Genomic DNA, 17,716 nt, shown 5'->3' with positions numbered 1-17,716 from the left:
GATGAAATACAGAGAACAGTGTGGTAGACATTGGAGACAGAAATACCTCCTTGAAACCTGACCCTTCCACTTTTTAGTTGGATGTTTTTAAGCAAATCCCTTCTTTTAAGCTGCATTTTCCCCACCTGTGAAACTGGAATAATAATTCCTATTGTTATTGCAATAGGAATGTGATTGTTGTGATGTTCTGTTGTCCTACATGTGAAACACTTCGCATGGAGCTTGGTATACTGTAATACCACTCAACATGGGATAATTATTAGTCTTGATCCTCTTCTGTCTCCAACCCCCATGCATGTATATAGTGGTCCTGACATTAGATAGTGTCTATAATGCAGTTTAAATCATGATTGATTTGCTCACCTTAGTCAAGTATGTTCAGGGACCTGGTGACATTTGGGCTACAAAGGTAGCCCAGATGATGAGAGATGAGGCTTATATTGTCAAATCCAACTCAAGTTACTACCTAAGTGGACTCCTTTGTTCCTCAAACCCTGCTTGCTGTGAAGTTGCTCACATCCAAAGGAGCTGTTCCATATTTGTCTAATTTTATGCTACTTTGGGGACCAAGGTCATATTTTGTCCTGGCATCATTTCTTGGTTTACTTACAGTATATGTATGTTTGTGTGCATTCATTCATGTAGTCATTCATTCAGCAAAAATTTACCGAGTGCTGCTGTGCTAGGTACTAAAGATACCCATGAAGCATGAGTAGGAGCCTGCTAGGTTGACAAATTGGGGAGAGCATTCTAAAACTGAAGGTATAGCATGTGCAAAGACCCCCAAGGCATGAAAGAACAGGACTTGCTTTAGGAGCTGCAAGTTCTGCACAGTGCAGTACTGCAGCATTGGGTGAGCATAGGCAGGTGGTTTGAGATGGGATTGGGTAGATGGGCAGGCAAGGCCATCTGTATATCATGCAAAATAGTTGACATTTTATCATGCTGGCAGTGTAGATCTACTGAAGAATTTTGAGCAAGAAAATAACAAGGTCAGATTTGTATGTTATAAAGAAATTCTAGCTGCCAAGTGCAAGATGGATTAGAGGGAGATGAGGATAGAGGGAAAGAGAAAAATAAGGAGGCTACTGGAGTAGGCTGATGGAGATGATGGGACTGAACTCGGCTGTGAAGGAGGGGATGGGGTGATAAGAAAGGAATTTAGGAAGTAGAACTGATAGGTGTTGGTGTTTGATTGATATATTAGTTTTCTATTGCTTTTCTAACAAATTTAACATCTTAAAACAGCACAAATTTATTGTCTTCCTGTTCTGTAGCTTAGAAATCTGACATGGATCTCACTGGGCTAAAATCTGGGTGTCAGCAGGGCTGTACCCCTTTGTGGAGGCTCTAGGGGAGAACTGATTTCCTTGTTCATTCGGGTCATTAGCAGAATTCAGTTTCTTGCATTTGTAGAATTGAGGTCCTTATTTCCTTGCTGGGTATTAGCTGAGGTCCATCAGAGGCCACCAGCATTCCTTGGCTCATGGCTCCCTTCCCCCATCTTCAAAGCCAACAGTGGCGAGTAGAGCACCTTTCACACTTTGAATCTGTCCTGCCTCTTCTTTCTTTCTGCCTCTCTTTTATGCTTTAAAGGACTTGAGATTAAATTGAGTCCATCCAGATAATCCAAGGTAATCTTCCATCTCCACGTCCTTAACCTTAATCACATCAGCAAAATCCCTTTTGCCGTGGAAGGTAGCATGTTCATAGGCTCTGGGCATTAGAATGTGGACTTCTTTAATAAGGGGAACCCTTATTCTGCCTTTTCAAGTTGGATGTGAGGTCAATGGAGAGGGGGGAGCTCAAGTTTCTGACTTCAACAACCAGGTAGAGTGCAGATTTAGGGGAAAATGGTGAGTTTGGTTTTGAACATGCTGACTTTAAGGTGCCCCTGGGAAATCAAAATGGAACTTCTAATAAGTAGCTGGATGCCCCAGCCAAAAGGCAGAGGGAAAATTGAGGCAGGAGATATAGATTAGGAAGCTGATGACGTATAGTGAGCCTTCAGTGAACGTGTAGAACGGGAGGAGAATAGAGCTAAGAACAGAATGCTGGGGCCGATAATATTGTAGGTGCACCAGAGGGAGAAGCACTCACAAAAGAAACTGAAGAAAAACCTACATGGTCTCCCATCATGGGGTCTGTGTTCCTTGCGGCTCATTTCTTCCTTTCTTCTCTACTTGGCCTGCTTTCTTCTCGTTCCCTGGTTTCCTGCCTGTTCCTAGTATCTGCTTCCTAAAACCAGTTTGTACAGTGTACTCCATGGCCTCTTGTCATGGATCTTTCAGCTTCAGCTCCCATTACTAAAGTGCCTCATTCTCCTGGTTTTTTGTTTGTTTGTTTGTTTTGTTTCTCAGTTCAAGGTGAAAAAAAAGGAAAACCTTCTAAAGAGAATCGAATTGACCCAGTTTATCATTTGGGGTCATGCCTTGGCATAGATTACCAGATTAAACTTGGATTGGTTGTCCTGAGGTCAGGTACCCCCCTTCATCCAATCAGCTACTTCTCTATTTCAGAAATTAAAATGAATTCAGTTTGACTGTTCAGCAAATCATTTTGTTCCACAGAGGCTTTGGGGGAAGAAGGTTAACTTTATCTCCATCGTATTTGCTGGACCCAGGATTATGATGTCAAAAATGGGCATCGCCCCTTGCTGCTAGCCTCATGTAGCCCTAATCCTGTCTGTGTGCAGGGGATCATTTTGTAGAAATTGAATTTAGGGTCAAAACACAGGAATAAAATCCAGGCAGGCAAACCTCAAATCGAATACAGTCATTCTCCTTTACTGACTAACCTCTTTTCTACATTGCCTTGGTATGTTTATAAACATCATCCAAATGAGCGCTTGTTATTCAGGTTCCTGGACCTTTCAGGACTCACCATTCATACATCCTGCTCTCAGCATCCGTACAAGTACCTGAGTGAGACCTGCCTATCTCAGCTATGCACTGACTCTTCTATCACACTGAATATGAAGTATCTCTCCTTTCAGGGAGAGACCCTTTTGGGCAAGGTTGTAGTTTGCATCTGTAGTGTTGAGAGGAGCCAAAAAGGTGCAATTGTTATTATTTGGTGCTCTTCCTGGATGGCAGGAGAACTAGAGTTTATATTGCCAGTGCAAACAAAGTACTGTAAAGCCTTCAAATTCCTTTTAGTTTCCATTATACTCAGATAGTAATCTTTCACAAGACGTCAATTTACTGAACCTAAGTATGATGGATGGACTCCAGGAAAGGCGGGTCATCTACAAGTTCAAATGAGCTTCTCTAAGACCAAATTCCTAATATGCCAAGCTTCAGAGAAAGTGTTTCCTTGTGTGGGGTTCATGTGAGGCCACCATGGATTGGTGGTGGCCTGGGTGGGTGGCGATCTGCTGCTTTCCTCTGTGTCCTACTGTTCAGGCCAACACATAAACAGTAGCCCCTGCCCATGGTTCCTGCTGAGGGACAGACTGAAAACAGGGAAGGGACAATGGACAGTGTTCTCTACACAAGTATTGACACTTCCATCCATTCCTCCGGTGGACCCTTGCCAGGTCATTCTCTAATTGCAGTAGAGGGTTATCCCTCCGTGCTCGGCTGGCCAAGGTCAAGCTTACTACGGTTTAATCAAGTCTGTTACTCTGTCTACAAGTAACTGCTTCATCCACACGCAAAAACGGTTAACGGGTTTGGGGCTGGATGAAGTGTGTTAGACAGTAGATTGCTTGAGCACCTCTTCTCTGTGGAACTGACCTCCATGAGAGCAGAATGAGCAGGAAACCTGAGCAGAGCAAGGGAAGTTCCAGCTCTGGAGAGGGCTGTAGAGATGATGTAGGGTAAGCCGCTCACTGAGAGATGCCCACAGAGGTGAACTGGGAGGACATGTGCATGTACAGTCTCAAACAGCTGGAGCCAGTAAGAACAGGTCAGCCATGCTGGTGTTAAAGCAGAAGTTATATGATGGTACTTTTATTATTTAAAGAAAGCCAGGGAAAGATAAAGGCAAATATTGTTGAATGAAATGAATGAGATAGAGGCAGCCTCCAAGATGACTGAAGGGCAACTTTCAACTGTTACGCTTTCTAGGTGGGTACACAGATAATTTTCCTTTGGGTCTTTGAATCAGAAGATCTGAAGGATGATTAAATTCTTATGCAGAATGGGGAAACCATATATTTCCTCTCATCATTCTTCCTTCCCACCTCATCCTTCCCTTCTACTGTCTCTCCAGACCTGAAAGAATCATATAGTCTAGCCTCAAAAAATTACTCATGTTCTTTGAACCTACCAGACTTTTTTACACTTCTGTGGCTTGGTACATCTTGTTTCCTAAGCCTGAAATGGCTTCCCTCTCCTCTGTCTTGAAAAATCCAACCTATCTTCAGGGGCCAGCTCAAGTTCACTTTCTTTTTAAAGTCTTCTGGGACTCCCCAGATTGGGTAAGTTGCCCCTTTATTATGCTTCCACTTACCTTTGTAGTTGTGATATACTTATCAAATTGTGTTCTAATCATGTAATAGGATAATACTCTGAAATATGATCAGCTCAATTAGGATTAATTGCATATAACAGTGGCTTAAAAAAGATGGAAGTTTATTTCTCTTTCCTGTTAAGGAAGACTAGGGAGAAGCAGTCTAGAGCTGGTATGGCAGCTTTACAATGTCATCATGAATCCAGTTTCCTATCTACCTTCTTTGCCATACTCAGCTCATAGCTCTCATTTTCATTTCATGTCCAAAATGGCTGCTGAGGCTCCAGCCATCACATCCATGCTTCAGGAAGCAAATAGGGGGAAGAAAAAAATGGCATGTCTCCCATCTTTTAAGAAGACTTTCTGGAAACACCACAGAACAATTTTAGTAATATATCATTTGGCCAGAACGCAGTCACATGGCCACATCTAGATGCAAGGAACTCAGGAAAATATATATGGCAGCATTGTGCCAGAATAAAAATTGTACTAGAAGAAATGAAAAATGGAATGGTATTGAAGAGGCAAATTACAATCACATTATCTGATACATTTTTAAAATTTCTGGTCATTCTTGCTGCTTCCCCTGCCTCTGCCTATGGAGGCTGAGCAATCTATGGCTTTAGGAAACAGAACCCAAGTGAAGGGTTATATATACAAAGGTGTTTAAGATTTTTAGTGGGTTTCAGATTTACAGTCATAATTCAGGTGTGCAGAAATGTAACTTTCTTCATTTGTTGAACTTGACTTGCTCACAAACCCCTATTTCCATTAATAGCTAGAAAGAAAAAATTCTTATCAATTACAGGTAATGTCCCTTCTGTTTTAAAATTGATTCTCTTTGGGTAAATATTCAGCCAAATGCAGGGTTCTTACTTTTTCCTTTTCCTGCCTTCCCACCAGGAAATGGTCTGGTTACCAGAGTCTTTCCACAGTTCTCTAGTTCTCTTGGACCGCCACTACTTAGTTGTATTAGGTGTATGTCCTCCTTGCTACCCAGGATCTTCTTGGGGTCTGAAACTTGTCTTAGTGGTTTTGCTTTCTCCAGTACCTATTGCAGAGGTTGACATATAGGAAAGAGTTAAAAATGTGACCAGTGAATTTATAAGTATACTTTAATTGCATCACATAATTAATTCAAATGGTAGTATAATGATCTGAAAATCCTGTAAAATTAAAAGTCTATTTCTCTCAAGCCCCTAGCACTCAGTTTATAGCTTTTTTATGGCGCTGATAATACTTAGCTCTCAGTTATAGTGGCTGTGTGCTTGCCTCACCCTTCACTACAGTGTCTGTTCCTTGAGGAATGTTGTTGATGTGTGTAACCCTCAGAGGTCCTGCAGAAAGCCGTGGACATGATTGGCCTTCAGTCAATGGAAATGAGCCACTAGATGAGTAGGGGCTGGTACTTTATAATTTACCACTGGTGAATGACTCTCACCCAGGAAGAAATAAGAATAGATTTTTTTTGTGTGTGTGTGGTACGCGGGCCTCTCACTGTTGTGGCCTCTCCCGTTGCAGAGCACAGGCTCCGGACGCGCAGGCTCAGCGGCCATGGCTCACGGGCCCAGCCGCTTCGCGGCATGTGGAATCTTCCCGGACCGGGGCAAGAACCCGTGTCCCCTGCGTCGGCAGGCGGACTCTCAACCACTGTGCCACCAGGGAAGCCCCAAGAATAGATTTTATCAGAGCTATTTAGAACAATATCAGTAAAGGCAAGTTGATATTTTGCTTTTAACGGCACCCTTTCTTTGTAAGAAAAAAATTGCTTTTATTTTTCAGAAATCCTCCACCAACTTTACTTCATCCGGAAAAATGGTGTGAGGAATTCAACCACTTCATTTCACAGTGAGTATTTCTTCCACTGAAAATTGCTCATCCAGCAAGTCCTTGGACAGTGATTGGAGAAGTCCAAGGTGTGGAATTGACCTGGCGCTAGAAGTTGTTATGCCTTCTAGCACATTATGACACAAAATTTGTTCCAGTAAATGATAGAAGATGCCCCTGCAGGATTTGAGAAATAAGGAGTTCCATTTGACTCTTGGTTATAATCAGTTCTTCTGATCATATGTGTCACATTCATCTGACTCTGCTCTGTCCTGGGGCAAATATTGCCAGTGGGTCTTGTTTAATAAGGGAGGAGACTGCATCTAAAAATCTGATACCCACTCTTGGGCCAGAGAGGGGACAGAAGGTGGCAGCCTTCAGTAGAGGTTTTGCAGCTTGGAAGTTGGGCTTTGCTTTAGGATCTGTGCTTTGGGAGCAGGGCTCCAGTTCCCAAGATGCTTGAGGGGCCAAAGTAAGATCTCAGGCCTGAGGCTCCAAGGTGAGGAGCCTCAGCCAGGGCTCAGAGTGTGAAGAACAAGATGAAAACCCAACTGATGGGCGATGTTCCTGGTGGGAGCTCTGTTACCAGGAGCTAGGCAGTATTGCATGGGACTAAGACAGGAACAGAATCAACAGCAGCACCAACAGGGTGGTGACTGAGTGCTGGGAACATGAGCTTTTGGCCTGTCCCCTGGCAGAGAACCACACTGGTCCTGACTCTGGGGAAGATGCTCAGTATGTTGGAGGGGGCTATACGACCCCAAGCAAGGGGCCTGGTGAACTGCGGGGGCAGGAATCTAGACAAGGCCGTTAGAAGCCATATCCTAACTAGGAGCTGGGAAGAGGTGCTCTCAGTGTCTACTGTATCAAACACGGGGTTCAGAGGTCATGGGAGGAGAAAAGAAGTGACCAAAATAGCTGATAAACAGGAAGTAGGGAAGGGTCAAGACAAATTTCTCTAAATTATACCTATGTGCATACTTAACTTCCACCAAGATGCAGAGCAGTGGAGCAGACTGGGTCTCTTGATCGCCTTCCTTAAACACAGTACAATCCCTTGTTCACAGTTTGAAAATCCAAAGACCTCTGAAAGATGGAAGTTTTTTTGTACTTGAGTCATTTAGCTGCAAGCCCTGACCTTATGTGAACTGATTTGGTGGCAACACATGACCTAAACTGAATTGAGGCTATTTATAGCCATTATTTATCCTACTCAGTGTGAATATTCATGTGAATTGCTGCAGATATATTAATGTGTTTGATTACAGTGTGCTGCCCCAGATCCTGCTGGGGATGTTACATAAAATACAGTAAATGCACGGGTTTGCTTTTCTAAAATTTGATAAAATTCTGAATTCCAAAACATATTTGTGTTTCATTTTCATTTCAATGCAACATAGTTCAAGGTCCCTGAAATTGTTTGACTGTCCAGTCAATCCCTCTAGCTTTTTGCCATCGTCCTCAGGAGAGAGGAAGGGTAAAGAACTCCAAGGATTCTACTAGCAAGGCTGTGGCGGAATGTGACCATGAAGTTCAAGGCCAGGGATGGAGGACATTTCCTTGTCCCTTCAGTCCCCACTCTGATGTTGCTGCAGAATGCAGAAGCAGCCCCAAGTCAATGGTGGTGACAGTGGGCAATGTTGAGAGGGACAACAGATAACAGCAGGAGGGATGATGCTCCCATAGGAGCAGAGGAAGAGCCACTTCCTGATATTTGGAAGCCAAAGGGGGAGGTGGAAGGCCCTGGAGAGCTAAAGACATCCTGGTGGCTGATCTGAAATGTGTTTCTTTCAGGGAAAGAAATCCAAGGGCTAGGGTTCCAGTGATTTTGCTGGCAAAGGCTGGAGCCAAAGAGTTTTCCTTTTCATTCCATTGCTGCACATAGATGCCCTTGACTGACCTTCTCTAAGCTGCTGGCCTGGAAAACCACATTACATATTCACAGATACACTTTCATATATCGAGCTCTAGTGATGCCTCTAAAATGTGACTTGACCCACTCACCAAAGTTTGGGTTCTGTATACTTCTTCAAGAGTACGTTTGTGTTCTTAAACTGAGCACAGTATTGCTTGGATAGATTTGGGAATAAAGGTACATAATTGATGATAGGATTGGGACTTTGGTTAAATACAGTATAGAAATCCCTCTCTACTGCTGATTTTTCTTTATGGCAAATCCTGTTATATGCCAAATCCTGTTATATGCCAATTAAATCTGCTTATGTCTTCCCCAACTCTGAGAATTCCAAATGTGCTCATTCTGAGTTGCTTTAGACTTAGAAAAGTGTTGATACTAGAATGGAGGACCCAACATAGAAAACAATGCCTTTAGTATGCATACATCAGGGGCAAAGCAAAAGCATCTTGTTGAAACTACAGAGTAGAGTGTCTGAAGAGGTTCTAATGACCAAGGAAGGTAAATAGAAGTTAAGTGATTGTGTGCTTTATTACTAATTTAAGATATGGAAAAATGTCATCAGTCTTCTATTTATTTAATGACTTGTCCTTATTGGTTTTATTAGTGAAAATATTGTATATTTTAGGTGTTAATGGATTCTTTCCTGACCTCAGCCCCCCAGTCCTGTTTTCCCCATAACATCTGAGATTCTTCAATCATGAGTTTTCCTTTTACAAGATTTTTAGGAATGTAACTATCAAGATTAGGAACTAATTATTATATTTTATATTTTTAGGTAGAAAACTACCCACGATTCCCAAATAATGCCCTTTGGTTTCATAAAGGAGCCAGACTACCAAATGTAATTTTAATTTTCTATTTCATTCTATTTGTTCAAATCTCTAATTAAATGTAAACAAAGACACTCACTGGGTTAGAAATGTCTATTTAAAGAGAGAGCCTTGGCTTATTTTTATACTTTCCTTGCTCATATTGGGAGGGAAAGGGAAAAAGGATGAAGAATTAAGACCTCCAGATTATAAAATTTTCATTATTGCTGGGACTGAGGTGGGAAGATGATTATCTGGTAATTTAGGAAAAGTTTTTTAGCCTGAATTATCCAGAAAATTTCCTCAATTCCCATTGTAAATGGGGCCACAGTGCATTGTATTAGAGTAAACTAAACTGGTTCTTTCTAAAGAATAAACAGGACAAGAAAAATTTTAACAGCTTTAAAACCTTTAATACCCTATCCCCACGTGACTGCTGAACCATAGCAGAGTCAATTCAGTAATTTCAGTCTTTCTTGGTCCATGATGGTCACCACTCACCAGAGGACCTTATGGCTTCTCATTGTTGCTGCAGGGGTCTGAAGGGATTGACCAGGCTGCAGGACAGTGATCACAGCTGTGTAGACAGGGAACTCTGTGTGTGTGTGTGTGTGTGTGTGTGTGTGTGTGTGTGTGTGTGTGTGTGAGAGAGAGAGAGAGAGAGAGAGAGAGAGAAGAGAAATAAGTGCATGGGTGAGAGCAGAGGCAGGATATAAGTACCAGGCTATGGCTTAGTGTTTTTCAGACATGTTTCCAGCCTTCTTTATTTAGAGACAGGAGGAGAGCTTTTAAGGTCCGAAATCCTATTAGTAAACCTATTTTGAGGGTTAAAAAAAGAGAAAGGAAACATCAGCCTGTTTGGTTTTGAACCTGTGGTCATTAGTGATAATTGACTCATTTATATGTGTTAGTTATGCATTTGTCAAAGCATGACTCCTGACAGCTTAGTTTTGATAAATTAAACATGATGCTCACGTAAATTCTGCACTGCTTTTTATGCATATGGTAGGTCGCTGCTTGATGTTTTTTGTCACCTCTGTAATGTGTGGTTGGCTTTGTGGCGATTTCATTATCAGCCCTTTCCCCTTTGGCTAAAGCTATTTGCATAACAAGTTTATCTGGTTCAAGTCCCAGCCAGACTTCTGTATCTGTCAGGAGGCTCCGTTCAGAAGTAGCCTTTTGATAAGATAACAATTTTCCTTTGGCAGCTTCACCTTGGTCCTAAAGGATGTCACTTCTATTTTCAGTTCAAACTAATTTCAGATCTTTGGACTAAAAAACAAAAATAGTTTCCCAACCTTTGGCCAAAAGGTATCTGTGAACTCTGCTTTTTCACTTTGCCTCTAAAACGTTTGGGGTATTATTAAGAATTAGATTTAGGACTTCATCAATGGCTCTTGAGCTGACTAGTGAGACAATAAAGATGGATTTCTCTTCGTCAAGGGCAAATCCATCAAGAGCACTATGGCTGCTCAGCTTTGGACTCAGTGATGACTTGAACTATATGGTTGCCCACGCACACACTGCTTTCCAGGGTTGGCTGGCTTGAGCAGCTAAGTGTCCAGGTGTGTCTACTTCCTAGGGTGAGCATGGTGGTCGAGCCCTGCCATTTAGTCATGAAATGTTGAGGCGACCTTTCCTATCCCTGCAAATGACATTAGAATGGCTATAAGCAGTTGCACTGAATGTTAACAAGGTGAGATCACCCTAGCTACTAAAGTACTAAAACAAATGGGCATTTGCATAAATCTGTTCCTTAAAAATTGAAACTCAGACCTGGAACATCTGCTTTTCTGTAGGCCTGAATGTTTAAAGGTAACCATTTTGGGGTGGTTGATTCCTTGACATTGAGTGTATTCCCTTCAAGGCAACAATTCTCAGTCCTTTGCCACTCTCCGTTTTGTGTTTCAAGGCAGCGTAATTCCACATAGGTTTATAATGTCAATGAACAACACGCTTGGAATGATACATATTCTAACTCAGAAACTGATAAGATTCTACAAGTATTCTTGGCTTTTTAAGTCCTCATGGATTCTCAGGTGGCCATGCACAGTGTTAATGCTTCCTGAGTAGAAGGATACAGTAACCTTTATTTACATTACTTCACAAATTGGTAATTTTAATTAAAATGAGCAGTGGTATCTCCAGTGACAGACTCTCTCCATTTCAGATTTATTTAGCCAATGATTAGCTATTACGGTTTCTTGAATTAATTAGCATCTCTTGAGCTATAGGGAATTGGTGAATTAATAAAAACTCATGGAGAAGCTAAAAAAAAATTCTAATTTTAAAAAACCCCAATTCTCCTCTCACCTCTAAACATACATTGATCAATATACTTATAAATGCAACCCAACTTCTTTCTCATTTTGAAAAATTGGGATTTTTTTCCCTTTATGAGGAGAACAAATAAAGCTGTGTGTTTCAAGGTTATATCTCCCTGAAGAGCATCTAATTTAGATTACCTAATAGACCATCTAAAGACACCGAGGGACTGATTTGATCTCACTTGTACTCCACTTACAAACTCAGCTGATAAAATCTGCTTCTCTCATGGTATAAACCAAGAAGTGACTCAGTATGACTTGAGGTTTGAAACACGGTGCAGTATCCACACATACCTGGAATATGTTGTCCTGGGAACCGTGGCAATGACAGGTTTAGCTTCATCCAAAATAAGCAAAATGCATAATAAGTAGGTGCTCCAGACTCTAGCCAGCATATTCTGTTTATTTCGCACCAAATGCTGAGTTTACATCTTGTAAGAAACCAGGTCTGGAGCATATGTCATAGATTTCATATTAGTCCTTGAGGCACATTATGTTAGGTGACTTTTATTTTTATTAATTTTTATTGGAGTGTAGTTGCTTTACAATGTTGTGTTAGCTTCTGCTATACAGCAAAGTGAATCAGTTATACATATATATATATATCCCCTCTTTTTTCAGATTCCCTTCCCATTTAGGTCACCACAGAGCACTGAGTAGAGTTCCCTGTGCTATACAGTAGGTTCTCATTAGTTACCCATTTTATATAAGGCAGTGTATATATGTCAATCCCAATCTCCCAGTTCATCCCATTCCCCCCTTCCCCCTTTGGTAACCACAAGTTTATTTTCTACATCTGTGACTCTATTTCTGCTTTGCAAATAAGTTCATCTGCACCATTTTTCTAAATTCCACATATAAGCGTTATTATATTTGTCTTTCTCTTTCTTACTTCACTCTGTATGACAATCTCTAGGTCCATCCATGTTGCTGCAAATGGCATTATTTTGTTGCTTTTTATGGCTGAGTAATATTCCATTGTATATTTGTACCACATCTTCTTTATCCATTCCTTTGTTGATGGACATTTAGGTTGCTTCCATGTCCTGGCTATTGTAAATAGTGCTGCAGTGAACATCGAGGTGCATGCATCCTTTCAAATTATGGTTTTCTCCAGGTATATGCCCAGGAGTGGGATTGCTGGGTCACATAGTGGCTCTATTTTTAGTTTTTTTTTTTTTTTTTTTTTTTTTGCAGTACGCGGGCCCCTCACTGCTGTGGCCTCTCCTGTTGTGGAGCACAGGCTCCGGACGCGCAGGCTCAGCAGCCATGGCTCACGGGCCCAGCCGCTCCACGGCATGTGGGATCTTCCCAGACCGGGGCACGAACCCGTGTCCCCTGCATCGGCAGGCGGACTCTCAACCACTGCGCCACCAGGGAAGCCCCTATTTTTAGTTTTTTAAGGAACCTCCTTACTGTTCTCCATAGTGGCTGTACCAATTTACATTCCCATCAACAGTGTTGGAGGGTTCCCTTTACTCTACACCTTCTCCACCATTTATTGTTGGTAGATTTTTTGATGTTAGGTGACTTTTAGATAAGGTTAGAATGTACTGTCTGTACCATTTATTCCATAATGGCTTTTCTTTCTTCTTTAAAAAAAAATCTTACTTGAATTTCATAATGTAAATCAAAAAGAATCTGCAGTTGAAATAAACAAGTGGTGGTGAACTCTGCGCTGTCTGTATGTCCCCGCACCTGGTGTGTGGGGGCTGGGGGTGGGGAGATGAGGGTGTGGCTCACACGTCCGTCCACAGCCTGTTCCCCCTCAGCCCCTCCCCCGTGTGCTGCCTGACTTATCATCAAGAAGAGGCAGCTGTGGAAGAGCAGTGTGTACCATCCAGCTGTGTCACTTAATAGCTCTGTAACCTGGGGGGAAGTATTTAACCTCTCTGACCTTTGCTTTTCAGTTGTCAAATTGGGGCTGAGAATACCCATCTCAGAGGGTTACTATAAGGATTAAATTATATAATATGTATGTAGAACCTGGCAGAAAATAATAACTAACATGTGTAACTCTTACTCGTGCCAGGCTCTGTTCTCTGCACGTCACACAATTGGCTTAATCCTCACAGTCGTATGATGTAGTTCTAATATCCCCACTTTACAGAAATTGAGGTTGAAAGAGTCCAAGAGTCCCAAGACCACAGCTATTAAGGACTGGAGCTGGGATTTGAACACCAGAAGACTTGCTTCGTATATATTCACGCTCAGCCAACAGTAGCTGTTATTTTTATCATCCTTTGCATTTGGCCATACCACTATCCTGAAACTGCTTTTTTGAAAGTGTCACTGGCTCCCTCCCTTTCCCTGCCATCGTGGGGTATGCGGTTGACTCTGTTCTTCTCACAAGACTTTCAGGATCAAGCAGTTCTTGGCCAAGAAACAAAGGCAGAATTGTCCCATTCCATTCCCTAGTGGATTCACATGGAAAAACTGGTTTTAAAGTCAGGTGTAACTCTAAGAGCAGATATTGGAGAAGAACCAAGCTGGGTCTGTAAGGAATCACACATGAGATGGCACACGTGGTGATGCTAAGGCCACCAACGTCTTACCCCATCAAGCTGAAAACATCACCACTATCTGGACAGTTGGACATTTGTGAGGAGGCTATTATTTTTCTCTTTGTTTCTTTGCTTTTGCACTAGTAGGTTCAGTAATAAAGTGTGACACCTTTTGTTTGGAAAAAAAAGAAAGTGTCAATGACCTCCTGAAAGTGTCAACACCTCTGGAATATTTCAATCTGCTGTCCAGCTTCTCTTTATTTAGATTTCAGCTCACTGACTTTCACAGCTCAGGACACGGACACACACACACACACACACACACACACACACACACACACACTCCTCGGCTCCCTTCTCAAGGGCAACAGCAGAGCCCCTCAAGCTCAGCCTAGAGACCACCCCCAGCAGGAGGCAAACAGAAGCGCAGACAGCCCTAGCTCTACCCACATCCCAGCGCAGACCTTCTCTAGGCTGAGGCCTCTATCTCTGCTGTCTGCTGGCCACACCTTTCTTGGTAAGGAGGGAGCACTGGGGCAGGAAATGGCTGCCAAGACCCCGGGCAGCAGAACCCACAGAGCATGGCAGCTAACTATGGGAGGAGACAGGTGCTACAGAGAGGGAAGAGTTAACCATGACTCCACTGTCTTCAGCATGGGAAAAGGTCTTTTCAGAGAACACATGTTGGGGAGATTAAGAGCACAGGATCTGAAGTCAGGTTGTATTCTAGCACTGCCACCGACATTTTTCACCTTGAACAAGTTATTTAACCTCTCTGAGCCTCAGTCTGTAAAATGGAAGTACTAATTCTTAACCACTTGGGATTAAGATCAGGTCTGCTGTGATAGAAAATCCCAAATAACAGTGGCTTAAACAGGATGGATTTTTATTTCCTCTCACATGAAGTAAGCTGGGAGTCAAACCATGCATGTACTGCTGGTCTGGCAGGGTGTGTGGCAACCACCCAGACTCCTGGCCTCGTGCTGCCCCATTAAGTGTTGTTTTCATTCCCAAGGGCACCTCATGGGCCAAGATGGCTGCTGTAGCTCCAACATTTATGGGCAGATGGAAGGAGAGGAAAATGGAAGTTTCCTGTCTCTAAGAAGACTTTCTGGCAGTTTCATACAATGTATTGTTAGCTGCAGTTAATCACGTGGCCACACCTAGCTACAAAAGAAGCTGAGAAATGCAGTCTTTGGACAGGGCAGCTGCAGGCCCAGGTCAGTACCAGAGCTCTATCCCTATGGCAAGTGGAGAGTGTGTAGACAGTCTGGAATCATGCTCCTTTATAGAGTGTTGTAAGAATTAAGTGAGATACTGACTGAGAGCTCAGCAAATGTGAGTGATCATGATGAATATTGTAACTTAGAATAGTGCTGACCTCAAGAGATGAGGGAGTCAGGAAGCAGAGCCAGGGGGTTCTATGGGGTGATGAGTCAAAACAGAGGTGGATCTTGAGGAAAGGCAGTCATGATCCCCCACCAAGGCTGACCTGTTGCCTGAGAGAGATGAGGAAATTAAGGACAAGGTATGAGCATGGAGTGGCCAGGTTCACATGCCTCCTGGTCTTCTCCCAAGGGCTGTGATGTTCTTTTGATTTGATGCTAAGCCCCAGATTCCTGCCTGCTCCTCCATTCCCAGGCCACTGTAGTTTCCACTGTGGAGCTTCCACAGGCTCTGGTGACAAAGCACATCTGGCTCAGAATCAGTAAGAATTTTAATTAAAAATGGAAATGAAGGCTCATGTCATAGTACTACATTCTTCCAACCCACTGATAATTTCTGGCAGGGTTAAAAATAACAGACATCACCATTTGGCACTAAGGAGGAAAAGGCCGCTTTTTTTTTTTTGAATTTTTAAATTTTTGAATTTTATTTTTTATACAGCAGGTTCTTAATAGTTATCTATTTTATACATATTAGTGTATATATATTAATCCCAATCTCCCAATTCATCCCACCACACACACCCCTGCCACTTTCCCCCACTTGGTGTCCATAGGTTTGTCCTCTACATCTGTGTCTCTTTTTCTGCCTTGCAAACACATTCATCTGTGCCGTTTTTCTAGATTCCACGTATATGTGTTAACATATGATATTTGTTTTTCTCTTTCTGGCTTACTTCACTCTGTATGACAGTCTCTAGATCCATCCACGTCTCTACAAATGACCCAATTCCATTCCTTTTTATGGCTGAGTAATATTCCATCGTATATATGTACCACATCTTCTTTATCCATTCGTCTGTTGATGGGTATTTAGGTTGCTTCCATGACCTGGCTATTGTAAATAGTGCTGCATTGAACAATGGGGTGCATGTGTCTTTTGAATTATGGTTTTCTCTGGATATAGGCCCAGTAGTGGGATTGCTGGATCATATGGTAATTCTATTTTTAGTTTTTTAAGGAATCTCCATACTGTTCTCCATAGTGGCTGTATCAATTTATATTTCCACCAACAGTGCAAGAGGGTTCCCTTTTCTTCACACCCTCTCCAGCATTTGTTGTTTGTAGATTTTCTGATGATGCCCATTCTAACTGGTGTGAGTTGATACCTCAGGGTAGTTTTGATTTGCGTTTCTCTAATAATTAGTGATGTTGAGCAGCTTTTCATGTGCTTCTTGGCCATCTGTATGCCTTCTTTGGAGAAATGTCTATTTAGGTCTTCTGCCCATTTTTTGATTGGGTTGTTTGTTTTTTTAATATTGAGCTGCATGAGCTGTTTATGTATTTTGGAGATTAATCTTTGTCCATTGATTCGTTTGCAAATATTTTCTCCCATTCTAAGGATTGTATTTTCATCTCGTTTGTAGTTTCCTTTGCGGTTCAAAAGCTTTTAAGTTTCATTAGGTCCCATTTGTATATTTTTGTTTTTATTTCCATTACTCTAGGAGGTGGGTCAAAAAAGATCTTGCTGTGATTTATGTCAAAGAGTGTTCTGCCTATGTTTTCCTCTAAGAGTTTTATAGTGTCCGGTCTTACATTTAGGTCTCTAAACCATTTTGAATTTATTTTTGTGTATGGTGTTAGGGAGTGTTCTAATTTCATTCTTTTACATGTAGCTGTCCAGGTTTCCCAGCACCACTTATTAAAGAGACTGTCTTTTCTCCATTGTATATCCTTGCCTCCTTTGTCATAGATTAGTTGACCATAGGTATATGGGTTTATCTCTGGTCTTTCTATCCTGTTACATTGATCTATATTTCTGTTTTTGTGCCAGTACCATATTGTCTTGATTACTGTAGCTTTGTAGTATAGTCTGAAGTCAGGGAGTCTCATTCATCCAGCTCCTTTTTTTTCCCTCAAGACCACTTTGGCTATTTGGGGTCTTTTGTGTCTCCATAAAAATTTTAAGATTTTTTGTCCTAGTTCTGTAAAAACTGGTAGTTTGATAGGGATTGCATTGAATCTGTAGATTGCTTTGGGTAGTATAGTCATTTTCACAGTATTGATTCTTCCAATCCAAGAACATGGTATATCTCTCCATCTGTTTGTGTTATCTTTGATTTCTTTCATCAGTGTCGTATAGTTTTCTGAATAAAGGTCTTTTACCTCCTTAGGTAGGTTTACTTCTAGGTATTTTATTCTTTTTGTTACAGTGGTGAATGGGAGTTGTTTCCTTAATTTCTCTTTCTGATCTTTCGTTGTTAGTGTATAGGAATGCAAGTGATTTCTGTGCATTAATTTTGTATCCTGCTACTTTACCAAATTCATTAATTAGCTCTAGTAGTTTTCTGGTGGCATCTCTAGGATTCTCTATGTACAGTATCATGTCATCTGCAAACAGTGACAGTTTTACTTCCTCTTTTCCAGTTTGTATTCCTTTCATTTCTTTTTCTTCTCTGATTGCTGTGGCTAAAACTTCCAAAACTATGTT

The 17,716-nt window shown here is 41.7% G+C and overlaps 1 protein-coding gene and 1 pseudogene across 1 annotated transcript in view; both read left to right on the top strand.

Annotated features, from left to right (window-relative positions):
* MYO3B (myosin IIIB) overlaps window positions 1-17,716 on the top strand; it is a 428,930-nt gene that overhangs the window by 137,758 nt on the left and 273,456 nt on the right. The window contains exon 8 of the mRNA XM_032638633.1: window positions 6,238-6,303. Within this exon, the coding sequence (XP_032494524.1) occupies window positions 6,238-6,303 (66 nt within the window). The remainder of the gene's footprint in view (window positions 1-6,237; window positions 6,304-17,716) is intronic.
* Window positions 13,684-13,837, top strand: LOC116757176 (annotated as a pseudogene).

The sequence above is a fragment of the Phocoena sinus genome, chromosome 7 (assembly GCF_008692025.1).
Source record: "Phocoena sinus isolate mPhoSin1 chromosome 7, mPhoSin1.pri, whole genome shotgun sequence".
NCBI classification, from domain to species: domain Eukaryota; kingdom Metazoa; phylum Chordata; class Mammalia; order Artiodactyla; family Phocoenidae; genus Phocoena; species Phocoena sinus.
The sequence above is the reverse complement of the archived record's forward strand: the minus strand, read 5'-3'. Positions and strand labels throughout refer to the sequence as shown.